Here is a 17,534-nt window from a genome sequence, read left to right on the forward strand (position 1 = left end):
CCACAAGATTACATTCAAACGCTCACACACACAGACACACACACATGACCTTGTGGCAGCGCTAAACAATACTGTGCCATTGCAGCTTTAATCCCATACACTAGAACCAGACACAGAGCCATAAACACAGTGTAAAGTCATCTGTGGTGACGGGAACTGCAGTCTTAAATAAACCCACACAGGCTGTATTTAATTTTGGATAAGGATCTCACCGAGACACAGAGCGAGAGAGAGAGAAAGAAGGGGAGAGCAATTTCCCCTAAGTCAGCGATTCATGGATGTAGACACGCCCTCGCACTGCAGAATAAGTGAGGTCAACCTGTGCGTTAATAAATGATGGGTTCTGAGTGGAAACTTGGTCACAGTGGGAATTTGGGGTGTAAGAGTGAAAAGTTCAGCAGATATAAAGGAGCGCAAGCACATCCAGCTCTGTAGCTCTGGCAGAGAAAAGCCTTCATATTTCATGAGCATTTCTATCTGACTTCACATGTGGGCTACGGAACAAACTCCACTGTTTTATTGCAGTTGAAACCACACATAACGGGTCACCGCTGCTGAGGAGTGAGAGGCGAGAGACGTACTGGGAGGATGCCCGAGAAAACACATGCTTCATCCCTCCCTTTCTTTTGCCTCCTTCATCTCCTCCTCCTCAGTTTTCAAGGTGCATTCTTGCACAATGTTGTGGGTCAGTTGTAGCTGCTTGTGTGTTTGTTTCTTAGCATAAAGTGATGTTTTCTTGTTGGAGTCACCAAAAATGTCACCATGGGTCACTTAATCCTGCAAAACAAAGTTATCCTCCCATACTCAATAAAAGTCTCACCAGTACATCTGCAAACGTACAAACTATAACACAGACCCCCTGCTCTTTTAAAGGAGACCTATGAAAGACCTATTTAGTTTTTCTTTCCTCTGGTGCAAGTTTTTACCTCTGCCAAGGAGGTTATGTTTTCTTTTAGTTTGTCTGTCTGTTAGCAGGGTTACACAAATACTATCGGGCAGATTAGCACAGAACTGGTGGAAGGATGTGTTATATGTCAGGAAGGAGACGATAACATTTTGGTGCAGATCCAAATAAATGGGCAGATCCAAGAATTTTGTTCCCGTTTCTCAGCAGTGTTTTCCACAGAATTCATTCAATCAATGGTGATAGCGGGGTTGCACATGCACGTACATGCGCACAAAGATCACTCTCACACACAACAGATTCCGAGTGGCAGATACACAGACTAAAGTGTGAAAGACAAGTTCTCGGTATGTGCACAACTGCAGCTGAAACTGTGAATTCTGACTGTCTGCGTGAACAGTAACGGCTTAACAGTGCGAGCATGTGAGTAAGCACCATAGACTGTATATAAAAAGGTAAGCACACGGCAAATAGCGCTGCACACAGCTATGAAACTGTTGTGGATCAAATTAGAATATGGCGGGCCACCACAGTCTAGACAATTAATGGGAAACACTACTTTGACAGGGCGAGATAGTATACAGCAGAGCACCCTTCTAGTTTGTTTATGTAAAAGTTCTGTTGAGCAAAAAATTCAAAAGAGCACAGTGAAAACCAGTAAAAGGAGCTCCTCTCCCCCCAGACAGGGCGCTGGGGCAGAAAAAAAGAGGATAAAGGAGCTTGGTCCAGACCTGGTCCAGACTGACCTGATTTAAGGATTCGGCAGCAAGTGATGAGGACGAGTTTACACCCGGAGCTCCTCCCGCTCTTGTTATGAGAAACAGAGGTGACTAACTGGATGTTGTGTAAGTGATGTCTTTTACTGCTTCCCCTGTTTGCTGTTTTGAGAGACCTAAAACCTCTCTCTGAAAAATGCAAACGGCTTGAGAGTTGCCACAGTCACAATGAGGCTAACAATGCCAGATATAGCAGGAGCAGAGGCCGACATTTCCTACATGAGCTGGAAACTGTTGACCAATCACAACCGACTGGACCAGCAGGCCAATCAGAACAGACTCAACTTTATCGAAAGGGGGTGGGCCTTAAAGAGACAGGCGATAAAACCAAACGTTCCAGACAGAGTCTGAAAAGAGGAGCAGCAGCAATACACACGATGAGGATTACGGAACCTTGAATATTAGCATAATTTTTTCCTTTCATCACCACTTTCAATATGTTTGTGTTCTAGTTTTTGGTACCTCTTAAGAACATTTTGCAGCATATTTGTTGGTTTTGTATTCATTATAGGGACCAAAAGCCTGATCCTGATGAGGTAAGATTTCATTTTTGAGGTCATGGTTAAGGTTACATTTGATTTAGCTGATGCTTTGATCCAAGCGACTTACAATAAGTGCATTCAACCATGAGGGTACAAACACAGAACAACGAGAATCAAGTAAGTACAATTTGCGTCAAAAAAGCCCAACTACAAGTGCTACATGAAAGTGCCATATAAGTGCAACTAAGGTTAGGTTTAGGTATGACTCTGTCATGGTTAAGGCTAGCGATATGGTTCTGGTTTGGCTCTCCGCAATGAATGGAATTCAGTACATAGTCCTTACAGGGGTAGCTACGTAAACTTGTGTTTATGGTTGTGCATTAGTGTACTGGACTCACCAGGGCAGTGAGGCGGCTGCGTGCGTTCACAGCGTGCTTGAGAGCCAGTTTGATCATTGAGGGCAGTCTAAGAACAACAGCTTCCATGTCCTGCTCTCCCCTCATGGAACCAGCCAGCTTCCCCAGTCCGTCTACGTAGGTCCTCCAATGAGGTTGCACCTCGGCCGCTCCCCCCAGGCAGCCGTGCATCACTGCCTGACAGAAGCCTCTGCAGGCTGGCGGCCCCAGCATGCCCTGGCAGTGCGGGCAGTACCACAGCCTCAGCAGGGCCCGGCTACAGTCCCGGCTGGGCCGCAGGTGGTCCGTCGTGTTGACAACCTCAATGCCCAAGTTCAGTGCCTGCAGGAAGACCCGTGTGGCCAGGAGGGAACGGGACAGACGGGTCATCATCAATTTGGGATAAGGGCCAAATGCTGCTGAGTCCTTCCAGGCTCCTCTTATACAGTCCTCAGACGCAGAGGACACACTGCCTCCCAGAAGGCGGCGGTATGCAAGGGGGAAGAGGCGGTCATAGAGCACCGCCACCATGTGGTCCACTGTGGAATCTGAGCCAAGGATGTAAAGCGCCATGTCGAGGAAGAGCTGCCCGACCGAGCTCTGGGCCACACCTCCGAGCCCTGGGAACTCCGACTTCAGCATAGCCAGGGTGGAGTTGCGTCCATGACGCAGCACCAGGTCAAAGGCCTCTGAAAAGAGGGAAACAGAATAAGAGATGAGGAGTCAGATGAGGTGAAATGCAGGCCACCTTTTGAAAGCTGTTGTGTATAGTGGGTGACGATACAACTCAGGATATCACACAAACTGCGCCAAGCTGTCAGAAAATAGGCAGCAATTTAGCTCCAAAACATGAAACAGTCAAATAGATGCATTTCCTCCATAACACCCACCCCATCCTTAATGATCACAGTCGCAGAAAAACTTCCCACACACAGCCTCCCCTCTTCCCCTTTTACCCAGTTTTTCTCGATCTGCTGTTTTCTCTAATGGGAACGTTCAAACACGTACAGGAATTAAAAACCCAAACATACATAACATTCCAATAATAGAAGATTATTTGAAATATAAAGAGGAAAAAGCTACTGTAACAGATGAAAAGCAAGATTTGAGGTTTGACCTTTCATTACTACAAAAGAGTGGACTAGAAAGGAGCTCAGAGTATCTTAAAAAGTCCTTTACCAAACTGAGTAAATATAAGTCAATTAGTCAATACATAAGTCAGTTAATGGCAGAGGCAGGGCCATGATGATGCCTTCAGGGAACAAAAAGAACACAAACAGCATGCAGGAGGGAGGGAGGGGTGCATGGCCAACACGAGGAGGTAAAATAATCAGTGGCGTCTCTCGGCACAAAGTGAAGTCTTATCAACAAGGTGGCACAAGAAGCGACAGAGCGCCATCATCGACCCGCTAGCAAAATAAGTGAGGACCTCACAACAGAGGGGATTTAAAGCTCCATTACTGAACGTAGCGGGGGACCATCAGAGAGAGACTCAGTGAAATGAAGCATTGGACAGGAGAACAGCGAAGGATGTTGGAATCCCATTTAAAGCCAGTCCTCTACATCACTTTGTTGAGAGATACAGCCACAGCTGTTCTGTGAGGGCGGAGGGAGACTGGAAGCACTGGTTTAGGGGACATTAGTGGAAGTGATTGGTTTTTGTGCTACAGCAGCACTCTGATTTGTTTTCCATGCTTGGATAGTTTAATTTCTTCCTCTTCATGCTTCTCTGAGGTCAAATGAGGCTCAGCCTACACAGGGCTCTGGGTCCTTGGACAGCTCTGAGGAACAAAGTGACGGCTCTGCCTCTTTTGTGTGGGACATACAATGTGTTTCTGTGACTAATTATAAGGATATGGACGTCCATATGAGAAGATGACAACATTAGCAAAGGAAATGAAACACCACTCCTACATACTATGTAACTCTGTGACCTCTGAAAGAAGAATGAACACAATCTTCTTTCATAACTTAAATCAGAGTTTAATTCAAAAGAAAAATATGTTCAGTGCACTCCAGGGTTTTGCTGCAGCAGTGACACTGGAAGTCAGTCAGAGTTGGGGGTTCTGAGCATGACTTATTCCCAATTTTTGTATTAAATTGAATGGCCATTACATTACAACAGACAGCAAACTTAGCACCAACTTGTTGTGTGTCCAAGCAGCACCACGCCATATTCAGCACAGGACAGTTCTCACACAGGATGCAGGTTTACTCACATTCTACTTTTGTGCGTCTGATTGACTATACATATGAATGTTGCACACTGAATTTTCAAAAAATCTGAAATCAAATATTAGATGTATAAAAGTGTGACTATGTTCCACTCAAAATGTGACTCATAATGAAAAATACTTTTAGGATTATGAAAAAAAAAAAGTAAAATAAATTTATTCCAAAGATGGTTTCTGTCATTTTCTATATAAATATTAATTGCACTGATGTTTGCTCAAGTGTGCTAATTTTCACAGTAAGTTTGTTTTTAATTTCTTATTGTATAATATAAAAATGGGGTGAAACTTCATGCTTGATATCTGAGATGACTCACATTGGGTCAAGCATGTGTATCAATTGTAATTCGCAGCCTCATCCCATGCGACTTGGCTTCATTCCTGGATAGTGGGAGGATGTGGAGATGCCTAGTTCATCTTTATATACAGTCAATGGTCCTTCCTTATGGTGACTTATGTTACCCAATGTGATACAGCCTACTGACATTACTGAGTCAATTCAACCTTCAATACCTGTCCAACTCGAACATTGTCTAATTTGGACAGGATTTATGTCTTTATGGGAGGCTGAGGGGGATCCTGTGTTGTCCTACCCATAGTCCTTCCTGCAATTTTTCTACTAGCTTGCTGGTTCTCCTGTAATTTCGCTCTCGTGTGGAGCAGTATATTTTATTATAACTGGATCTCTGAGGGTATTCTTTGTGCACACAGCTGCTTGTCCCTCTACTTCATTCATATCACATCAGAAAAAATAAAAGCAATGTGGAGACCCTGTAAAGGCTCACTGAATGTGTTGTTATACTGCCTAGCTCAGCTCAGTAGGTACTAATATTGTCTTTTGAGCCCTGTTTTCTAGCTTCTGTTACTTTTGCTATATTAGCTATTAGCAGATCATGTTTTTAATGAACCAGTGGAAAACTATCATGGATAACTTTGATACTGAGAAAACCTTAAAAAATAAGATGAATCTCTGGCAAATTCTGAGGCTTTTTGTTTCTCTATGCTTACTCAGCAGATTTATGGAGATAGACATCCTAGATAATAATATCCTTAGGAAGTGTAAGTTACACTGTCAATGTGGGTCAATCTTTGACCTATTTGAGGTATGACTCCGACAAGGATTATTTTTCACTTCCCCAAGCGTCCTATAAAATTCAATCAGGCTGCACCAACAATCTTAGTCATCAGTCCTCTAAATATGCCTGATTGTTTTCAGAAAGATCTCTGCATTATTTCTTGAGAAATTGATAAAAATTTTGAAAAAAAAAAGTCCTGGATCCATGCCTTTAATCAAATCCACTCCAAAAGTTAATGGGTTCTCCCATCTGCATAATCCTGCTAAAAGACGAAGAGCAATGAAACATATGCACAGTTACTTCAGTATAGTATTAACTGATGCTAGTGCCAGAGTATAGTGTCCATTGCAATAGTTTGGTCCATTTCCAGAAGAAATTGAATAAGTAAAAAAAAAGAAAAATCTTAAAAAATAAGTGATTTTGCCTTGTAGTCCAAGCCTCATTTTAAAAGGCACTGTGGGTTGAGTCTTTGTGTGTCTGAATTTGAGGTTTTTTCGAGCCAAAACAATGTGTTACTCCAAGATGCTCATAAAAGATGATTTTTTTTAATTCACTGAATCGAGGGAATCTTATCTGCAGTTCCCACATGAGACTCAGTGAATACTGTTCAGCAGAATTCATTAAGTGCTGTGTTAAGCAAGCTGTTTATCCCCCTTCTACCTCAGTGGAAGAGAGTGGTACTCCATTGTGCATGTGAAACAGGGTGGAAGACAGCATGTGTGTTCGGCAAAACAGTTGTCGGATGAATAAAGGTTAAGAAAAACATTTATGGGTGTTTGGGTGAGTACGAGAGGATGCTTGGGACCAGCACACATCTGTTTAGATCTTCAGGCTACGGCCGCCCTGCTGCGCCCCCGAAGCACTTCCCTCTGTGATCAATGAGCAGACAGATGTGCAGATTGCCAGCCGAGACAAGGAGACAGAGCGGGAGGAGGGAAAGACACGCCCTCACACAGACGAGCAGAAAAACACACTCACAGATACAAAGTCTTCTATCTCTGGTAGGATATGAGCAAAGAGCACTTATATTTGGTTATTGATTGATTAGTCAGAAAATGCACATCCACCCTGAAGCCATCCTGCCTGGGTTTGCTTGGTGATACGAAAGCCTCTTACATCAAACCCTGTAATTCAACTGCTACCTGTAGTATCTCTTACACCACAAAGAGATGAGCCACTTTGTAATGGTGAAGCGAAAGACTAGAGGGCTCTTCATAAATGCAATTCAATGGCTCTGGGGGTCATGGTAAGAACCATTGTGAGCCCATTTCCTGCGCACGCCGCTCACTCTCTTTCATCAGTGAAAAGCCTGCGTGGGATCAGGTATCCGCTAATGGAGGGGGAAAGGGGGCTGTGTGTCAGGGACCTGGGACATTCTGGATCCAGCTGCAGGAGGTCAAGAGCACACATTACCAGAGCCAGAGCCCTCAGAAACATATTGGGTCACGCTTAAAATTAGCACTAGCATATATTTTGTGTCAGTATCACAGATGGAGGCAGAACGCTGGCTGCTGGAAAACTGGTCCTCCTCTGAGACTCGGGGCTTTTTACAGACATGGCTTAAAAGGAAATGTCTCTGCCTCTCTGCTCCTCTTTTACCTCTGTCCACATAAACACCAGCCAGATAATGTTTACCCCAAGGATTCTAGGCCTCTCCACTTCCTTGGGCATACAAATATAGATATCAGATCCATTAAAGGTGGGGTAAACCATATTAGTTTAATACATCTTTTGTCAAATTCTGCTAATATCTCCTTACTAGATGCAAGTTCTGTGTTTGCACAGAAAATAATCAGGTTTGAATACACAGCCCTGGCTCTGTATTTGGGAAACATAGAAAACTGGACGACCAGAACAGCACAACACTGTTCCAGCCAATCAGCAACAAGGGTATTCATGCTAGTGCACAAGACGAAGGTCTCTGAACGGTCATCAACAGTACATGCTAGTGATATCTCGATCCTCTTTCTCTGAGCGATGTTTAGTAAAACAAGTGGAAGCATCACAAGTTACATCTCAAACAAAATAATGTAATAATGCCTTCTACTATCGAAGATAACGTACACCACCAGTGTTTCAGACGGTATCAACTACTGTTAGCCCCGGAAATGTTAACAACACTATCTCACAGGACATTATACCCACAATAACTTTCATAGAAGCGCTCCAAATGCTGAGGGCTGAAGCTGTGGTCTCTGCACAGCTAACCCTGAGAAGATGACAAAATAACAACAGGGCGGAGCCTTTTCCACATAGAAGAGACCACTGGGAGCTGCCTCTGCAGCTGTAATGGTACATTGAGGTCTGACTGACAGACACTGTCGCGGCAGATTCTGGTCATTGAACATGCAGCTTGTGTGAATACAGAGGGAGTATTTTGTCCACAGATAATGCAAATGTTTGTGGTCGCTGATTCCAACTTTTTGAGATTGAGCATTGAAGGGAGGGGTGTATTTCAAATATCAACAGTCGTTGCCCAGAATGAGTTACCCCATCGTTAAAGGAAGTCCAGTCTTCAGGGAGTACACAGAGCACACAGCGACTCTGCAGTACTACATTTATCATTATATCTCCTTTCTCTGCGTATCTTGTCATTAATCAGAGACACCAATTACACCCTGATCAGTAGCAGCAGATTTCAGGTTATCTAAAGAGTAAAAGAAATCTAATAAATCTCTGTCACAGCGAGGTCACTTATTTCTGACATCTTTCAGCTCTGAATGACTCCAGCTCTCACATCCAACAGGCTTTTCATATAATCTATGACAGGCCCGTCAAATGAACATATTTGATGTTCATGAGGCCGGCTGTAACATAAGTCAGTTCTATGGCTCACAACGCACAGGACTGACGGACTGACCGCTGACTGTGGCTGACACGCTGCAAAGGCAGGCACACACGCTCATCAATCAGCAGCCCATGCACCCATTATCCCCAGGAGAGGAAAACATCAATAAATTACGCAGCCAATGAGACTCATCCATTTGGCTGATGGAGTGTCACCTCTAGCCGCCACGGAGACGGATGGAGGAGCCGCTGCCACCTGGTCCCGGTGACAAAACAGAACCTGTCCAGGACACCGAGAGAGGACCGGCAGGAGAGCCGTTCACAAAGACACGAGTCAGCACACTGTGAGTCACGCAGAAACCTTGTATACTCAAAGTCTCACTTTTTACAACAAACTAATAAAAAACTTTTTTTAGCTTGTTGAATTTTTTAATAGCTTGTATGTAAAAGTTGATTCACACACACACACACACACACACACACTCAGTTATAATCTCATGAGCCTGTCTACAACAAAAGCAGCATCTGTTCATTGACTGTAAACAATATGTTGTTTTTCTAGACACAATTCAGTCAGCCCCCGTCAAAGCAACCTGTCCCAGGTAACCTGAGATCCGCTCCACCTGACGAGCGGCTCTTGCGGGACTGGCGTGTGTCTGAGTGCGAGTGCCGGGGGCATGTGGGATGGCGGCGGCGGCGGCAGGAAAATGGACAGGGCGGGGTTGGTTGTTTCCAGGAACAAAGCAGACAGGATGCTGGTAAGGCCCACTTAGCATCACCAGCGGACCATGAGGGCCAATGGACAGCGGGGCAGAAATGAGACATGTATTAGGTTACTCCATCTGTTAGAGAGCACCAAGTCAAATACACACACACACACACACACACACACACACACACACACACACACACACACACACACACACACACACACACAGATGAACACTATACAATCACACAGTGCACAGCAGTGGCCAGGTGGTGATAGTGTGGGCGAACATTTGGCAAACCTTAGTGGGAGGGCAAGGTGTGTCAGGTGTAAGGACTACACACACACACACACTAGCAGTTTCAACTTTCCATTCATTTATCTTCCTCCCCATGAAATTTTGGAACATGTTTCCCCAACAGCTAAACAGAAGGGGAAAATAATTCATCTGACGCACTTATCATCTGAATTCACTATCCATAAACAAATGATGTAAAAAAGGGCTTTTGACTATGTCACACAGAGAATCTGTCAATCTTATCCAATTATACTTTCTTATAAATATTTTTAATTTCTTACAGGATCATTTCAGTTTGTGTGTTGTTTTTTGAGTATGTGGCATCATTTCTATCTGTTATGACAGCACTGGATTCACCAAATTAAGCGTTAGAGATCAGTGAACCTGTCAACTAAGTCCAACAGAGGAAGAAACATGAACACATGGTATTTAACAATCCCAATGTTATTTTTAACAACAAAAATTATGGCCAAAACTATAAAAATACGACTTCGTGGTAGGATTAGTAAGTTGTTTCTGAAAAACGTATTCTTGTTGAAATCCTCTTCACGTCCTGATTACATCAATAAAGTCGTACGAAAAAAGAGATAAGTCCAGTGTCTGTGACCCTCGCAGGACTGTAATAAACATGACCAATCATTTTGTTCAGACTGAGACATTCACTGCTGATGCAGAGACAATGGTCAGAAGCTAGGGAACGAAAAGTCGGCTTCTAGGAGTGTGCTTTTAATGAGACGGCCTATTGTTGTATAAGTAGCCTGCTCTTGCAATTTTTTCCAGGTTGACCAAGCTTAGCTTTAAATTGTAATAAAGAATTATCCTTTAAGTTCTGAAGAATAATTGTATAAAAACTAAACCACAAATATGAAACTTATGGTATTTTTAGTGAGTGTAGTTCATCTCTGCTGACAATGACTGTTGATTAGAGAAGTTTGGCAATACTTCAGCTACCAGCTGGAAACACTTGACACTTATCATAAGTGGTTTGTTTGGCCTGAATTTGACTACAAATTGGTTTGAGTAAAAAAGACTCCTCATCACAAAAAATCATCAACATATGAATATCCATACTTTGTAAAAACATGACCTCATATACAGTGTTCATAAAATAAGCCCAAGAACAATGAGCCACAACCAAATTACCTCCCATCTGCTCATTTCCTAATAAAAGACAGGCAGCTCTGGCTCAGACCAATACTGCTGTTCCCAGCTGATACAGAATATGCCATGCTGCTTCCTCTGCCTCCATATTTCTGTCCTTCACCATTGACTCCATTGATCTCTGGTGCTGCGGTCCTGGCAGAGGTCAAAGTTGAGCCGTGCTCTATCTCGGCCCGGCAAGCAGGCGCTGTCAGAGGACACGGTGTACAGCAGAAAAGAGGACACAGCGAGGTGGAAAGGACACAAGGGCAAAAGTGAACTGGAAAAACACGGAGAGCTGGAGGGGAGAAGGAGGAGGAGGAGGAGTAGGAGGAGGAAGAGGCAGGGGGGTTGGTGGATAGCGCCAGAACGTGTGGAGAGAAACATTCAGCGAGGCAGGCTTTGAAGCTGCATTCAAAGGCAGCTGGAGTCATGCAATGCCAGAACTGTGAGACACATCGCACAAAACTCTCGCCAAAACTCGGCCACGGGTGAGAGAGAGCTGACACTCCAATCAAACGCTCGCCTGGCGTGCACAAAAAAAAAAAATCCACATAAAGCAGATATATCTTCCGACTCCGAGGAATCCTAGCACTCGGAAAAGTGATACTTGAGTGAAAGGCTATTCCAATAATGGATCACTTTCCCGCACACAGACCGAAACATAGAGGAAGGATAAACACACACACACATACACACAGCTCTTGTTGCTCTCCAGAGTTGTGATTTGAGGATGTGGATGAGAAGCCGTCCAGAGTGGAGCAGAGATGAGAGGGGTCATGACGAACACAGCTTGAGTGCTCCTCTCCAAATCAAGCATCCCAGCTCTATTAATCCACTATGCATTTCTAAGTAGATCCTGTGGTTGAAGATGAATACACTCCCACTTATTCACCCTCCGTCTATCTTTCATGCTAACAACCCATCGCGCCCATGCATCGGCTTAATTCTGTACAGCTCCCTTTCAGGCACAAACAAACATTACAGAGGGAATGTTTGCATCGCCGTGTCATGAAGTGCTAAAATAGTAAAAGATGAGACTCTTTCCTTTTTGTAGTCGGGCTTAGGAGACATGAAAGAGATAAAAGAGCGATGGACTGAACCGAGCAAACTTACAAAAGAAAAGCAGCGAGGGGATACAGACTGTTTTTGAAATTCTTGAAGCAGATGGGTGCACAGTGTGGTATAGAGAGAGCGAGAGACACAAGGAGTGTGAAGATGGAGAGAGAGGGAGATGGAGTCAGGCGCAGGAGGGAAGGCTGTGGACGGATTCTGCCTTAATTGTGACTACGAAGCTGCAGAGAAGACAAAGAAGTTTGAGAGGATTAAAAGTTGTGGGTTTTGTGTCTGACGCTCTGCGGCTCCACACAGATATTTAAGTCTTTGTGACCTCATAGTATTAAAGGCTAATGTTAAAACACAAGTTACCTCACTCTCATTAAGTTACACACAGATGAACAAAAGAGATGATAAGAAATTTGACTTAATACAAGCTGAAATGAATAAAAAATTAAAAAGACCACAACCTCCTTCAAAAGGCCAAGACACTCGTGTGGTTCTTTCACACCTGGTTTCCTTTTGGTCCTTTTGAGTTTCTTTGTAATTATTTTACCTCTATTTATGGTCATTTTGTGTCTCCGTTTGTTATTTTGTCAGTGTTCTTATACTGGATGTTCTCAGATCACGGCTAGTGACTTGATTTGATGAGGCCTTTGCTGTTTGAACCTCCAAACTGTGGGAACATAATTAGTGTCTTAATATATTTGATATTGCTCGGGCGCGACCGCTCGCTCTCCCATGCGTGAGCTGGAATTTGTGTCAGCGCCACACAGCCAGCAGTGTGGAAGACTTCCGCAGTGTTCAGCACTACTGTACGCCGGGTTACAGTAGTTACACCGGGTTTACACCGGATGCGGAAGCGCCGCTGCGAGGCAGCGCAGCGCCGTTCTCCAGCACGCAGCCGCCTGGCTGTTCACACGGGACGTACATTTCTCCGCGCTGGTCAGCCCCATAGACTGTATATATAAGGTCAGCCCGCGATTCTGCTTTCTCCGCTTGTTGTTGTACCCGTTGAATGTCGGGGTTCGGGGGTAAATGATGGTCTTCATAGCCCCCCCCCCCGCCCCTCTCTTTCTCTCTCTGTCTGTCTGCTTGTGTGCTTGTAGTGGGGGGGCAGAGGGGGACATTTAATTATGTGATTGGGAAAATTAAAACTCCAGGACAACAGAAGGGGAATACAAAGTATGGGATGCATATTTGATAATTTATATCATATAAAATATGTAATTTATATCGTTTAAAATCATGGGGGGAGAGGGGGGAGGGGGGAGCTGGCTCATTAGCATTTAAAGGAACAGGCACTCAAAACAGGTCACTCTGTGGAGGGCTGTTTTATACAGGGTAAAAAGGGTGCTGTTTTATATGATCCTTATTTTGACCAAAGTATGTTACAGACATTTCATTAAGACCCCAAGGAACCATATCAACTTGTGGTAAAATGGGCATGCTATGTCCCCTTTAAAACATTTCATAATCAGGGAACCTTTCTTTTATGTTTGACACATGTAATGTTTTTTTTATTGTGTGAATCTTTATCAATTCAAAAATCATGGGGGTATTATAATATTATTATTAGTATATTTTGCACCTGTCTGTGGTTCAATTTGTTCCTATTTGTGGTCATTTTGCGTCTCTGTGGTCAGTTCATGTCTTGTAGCAATTTCATTGGCTTTCTTTAGAAGTCCCATCTTACAGAGGCTTTGGTCCCCTGGCCTTAGGGCCCCCTGATCCCTTGGCCCTGTGTCTGAAAGGCCCGTTCAGAAAAACCCTTCCATGGGGCATGTGTCTTGCTGTGTTAATAATTAATCGTTTGTTATATTGGCTTTAATGGCACATTCATCATATGTAATGATATACAGTATGCGAGATGAACGGTGATATACTGCTACATACTGTGTTTACTCTCTTACAGTGCAGGACTGCCATGAAGATGACTTATTCTCATCCTTCCATGATATTAGATGGGCCGTGAGTGTGTGTGTATGTGTGTGTGTGTGTGTGTGTGTGTGTGTGTGGGGGGGGGGGGGGGGGGGGGGGGGTGTGGGGGGTGTGTGTGTGTGTGTGTGTGTGTGTGGGGGGGGGGGGGGGGGGTGTTATTGTGTTTGTAATTGACTGCCTGAGCCCCTGAGGGTTGAAGGACATCAATGACAGTTTCATTACAGAGCTGCAGAGTGCAGAGTAAGGGCCTCAGTGTTTACTGTATCTCCTCCTTGTGACAAATGCAACTTAAAACACTGAACAGTGTGTGTCGTGTTGAGCTCGATGGAGCAGAGATCATTGACTTGAAGCAAAGGATTCAACATTACCAACCATTTTCTGCAGGAGGATTTCAACCTTAGTATAAAGTTAAACACAGGATGGCCTCGGGGAGAAATAATGTGCTGACAGGCATCGATGTGGAACAGGAAAATGTGGAAATTTTCACCAGCAGCAGTTTTAAAAAAGTGGTGGAAGAAGAAAGGATCAAGCTGGGATTTTTGCGGATGGCAGAAAGTAACCTCAACAGGTCTCTAAATACAAGAAGGGAAAAAATGTTGTACCCTGCTGCTCCGCACAAGGCTGCAAACTGCAGCTTGCAGGTTGTTGGAATAGGTGTTGCTGAGCAGGGAGGTATCTCGACTGAAATGCATGGTGGGAAGGGCACGGAGGTCAAGCGGTTGAGGAGGAAAAAGATCAGCAGGAAATAACTGAAATAGCCACAGGCTATGAAAAAGGGAGGGAGCAGGAATCGATTTCTGCAGATTTTTTTTTTGACAGACTGACTATGAGACACTCACCAAAAACTGGGGAAGTTATCAGAGCAAAGATACAATGCAGGGAGAGAGCTTTGGAGTTTGTAAAGGAAAAGGAAGCGGCTGTCTCAGAAAACAAAAAGAAATGCTTGGAAATGACAACAAGTCGAACAGCGAAGTGCAAAGAACAAGTTCCCAAAGCCAGCTTTTCAGAAGATGACAGAGAATGCATCAGTGCACTGCTGTTAACTGGAAGCATCCCTCGTTACACTGACAACCACAGAGGATGCTCGGAAGAGACGAAGACGGAGAATGAGTCGAGGCAGCATTTTACAAGGTTCATTTAAAATGTATATAATAATTCGTCACATACTCCTCTTCAAGAAAACGATACACATGCGATCATGATGGAGTTAAATCATCCTCATTGCAAGACATATTTTGGCAGTTCACCTGCACAGCCCATCAGCTCGCTTCTGTCTTATTTCACTAGCATATACAGACTTATAGTTTCAAATTCAGGTACATGCTGAATCAAACTGCTCTAAAAATTAAATATCAGATGGAACATATTAGGGCAGACGCTTAATCCAGACAAGCCAGACAGTAAGTGAATATGTTAGAGTAAAAGAAACAGGTCCTAATAAACCTGGAGGCATAAATCACACGCAAAGTAATTGATGAGATGTCTTTGTCAGAAAGTGAAAATAAATCACCCTAACCCTGTCTTAAAAGGACCAAAATCTGAGCAACAACATGCAACAAGTGTTTTTCAGCCTTGTCAGGCACCAAAGCAACATGACAGGCTTTTGTTCCGCTGCTGCAGCAAGAAGAGCTGGAGACATGAAAACCACGTCTAGCGACAGATTTAGTCAAAGCATCTTCAGCTGTCTACAATGTTCTCCGACTGACTTTGACCTAATGTTAGAGAAGATTAGCGTCTGGCCTTACAAAGGTTCTCAGTGAACTGTGTTGACTGTGATGAGCAGAAGAAGTGAAGGATTCCTTGTGAACCAAGGTCACCTTTGATGCACCGCCAATTGAAACTATGCAACAGAAATAGTCCTCCAGTGCCAACAATGCTATTTTTGCTTGCTGCGATGAGTATCTTCAAAAACTTAATATCTCTAAAATCTGTGTAACCTAAGATAAAAGGATGTTAGTCAATAAGCCACAATAAATGATGAAGTACTGAAGTTGTTGAAAGATTTCCATTGACCAAGATGACCATCTTTCTCTGCTCCTCTCAGGCCACTCTTTGTCGCCAACAAAGAGTGGCGATATAAAATCACACAGATATAACAGACCTTTTTCACAGCAGCCATTTTGACATGAAGATAAACACATGCAGGTTTCTCACAGTAATTAATTATCTGTAGAAACACAACAGAACATAAACTAGTTAGTGACACCTGTGTTTACCTGCTACTACAAATGTCTATTGCTTTCACCCATGCACCGAACTCTGTAGTTGCTCCGTATTTTCTCCAGCATGTGTGAATGCAAATGTCCGAATGAGAGGCTCTGCAATTTCTGCTGACTTTCTCCGCCTGGCCTCCTAGTATAAAGTCCGTAGAAAGGCACGGACGTAGATGTCAAAAAAGGGTTTGGTGATAAGAGCCGACACTGGTGTCAGTGTGCTGTAAAGAAAATCACGTGATCGCTGCAGTGGAATGAATACGTCACTTCCTGCCTCTGTCTGCTGCACCCGGCACCCGAACCTCCTGCTGCGTTGTGCATGTGTGAAAGGCAGACTGTGCGTAAACTCCGTAGCCAATTGTCCAGATTTTACCCGCAGGTCATGTCTGAAAAAGGTTTATGTAACACTAAAGCTGTGTCTCAATCCAGGGGTTTCATCTTCAGAGGCTAGACTGTCCCATTTGGAAGGTGTCCTTTTATCACAGAGAGACGAAGGCTGCAACAAGTGGATCTCTCTGGCCCAATCGATCACAGGATTCATTGTGCTTCAGTGACCAACCTTTTTTCAACAAAGTAATGACGCCATCCAATGCTTGAGTATCTCGCTCAACTCAACTTTACTAACACTACTACAAAAACCGAGGGCAATCGAAACTTTCTCATCGTGTCCAATTTCAGCTCTGTTGCTAGGCAACAACAATAAGGCCGGGACCAGCTGGTGACACAGATCACCAAAATCCTGTGTAGACCAGACCTTCTCATTTCGATTTGGCCTTCAGGGTCTACGTGGCTCACGAAGGAGGGGGTCTTCTTGGGCCGAGTAGACCGTGTCCTCTGAAGGATGCAACCCCTGAATTGAGACACAACTTCACACTATAGCTTGTTAAAAAAATGTTTTATATGTTCCCATGCTGTTCAATAAGTACACTACTTTCTGCAACACCAATGGTTTGTCCAGAATCAAGTAAATACAAAAGTTGTAGTTGAAATTAACTAAAGTAGATATGAACTGAACACACCTTAAAATAACTAATACTTATATTTACAAATATTTTTCAAGGCAATTGCATCACAATTGGCTGCCTGTGTTGATAACAATGTTTTTGTGTGCCTGCCCGCCCGTCCATACCCTAACCCTGTCTTGTTCTCTGTCCGCGTTAGGAGCACCTGCACCTTTACTTTTACCACTAATCCAGCTCCTCATCATCACTATCCATGGACACTGTAGACCCTCTGATCTGCTCCCCTGGACATCTGAATTCCCCTGTTTACTACCTCGTCCTAGTTCTCTTGGTTTTCTGTCATCAGTCAGCACTCCCCTGCACATGGAATTATTTGTACAGCACATTTTACCTCATTTTGCCATGAAGGTTGTTTTCATTGCTGTTTGTTTGATAGTCTGATCGCTGGAATAGAGAAAAACTAGTAAAACTTGGGGAAGGGTGGTGTATGGGTCAAGAGAGTACCCATTAACTTTTGGAGCAAACTTGATTAAGGGTGTGGATCCAGGATCTACTCGTTCACTT

General features: G+C 43.8%; 1 protein-coding gene across 1 annotated transcript in view; it reads right to left on the reverse strand.

Moving 5' to 3' along the window:
- Window positions 1–17,534, reverse strand: part of gpc3 (glypican 3) — a 115,475-nt gene that overhangs the window by 46,188 nt on the left and 51,753 nt on the right. Inside the window, exon 3 of the mRNA XM_034598224.1 lies at window positions 2,561–3,246. Coding sequence (XP_034454115.1) covers window positions 2,561–3,246 — 686 coding nt within the window. The remainder of the gene's footprint in view (window positions 1–2,560; window positions 3,247–17,534) is intronic.

Source organism: Hippoglossus hippoglossus, chromosome 10 (genome assembly GCF_009819705.1).
Source record: "Hippoglossus hippoglossus isolate fHipHip1 chromosome 10, fHipHip1.pri, whole genome shotgun sequence".
Classification (NCBI taxonomy): Eukaryota; Metazoa; Chordata; class Actinopteri; order Pleuronectiformes; family Pleuronectidae; genus Hippoglossus; species Hippoglossus hippoglossus.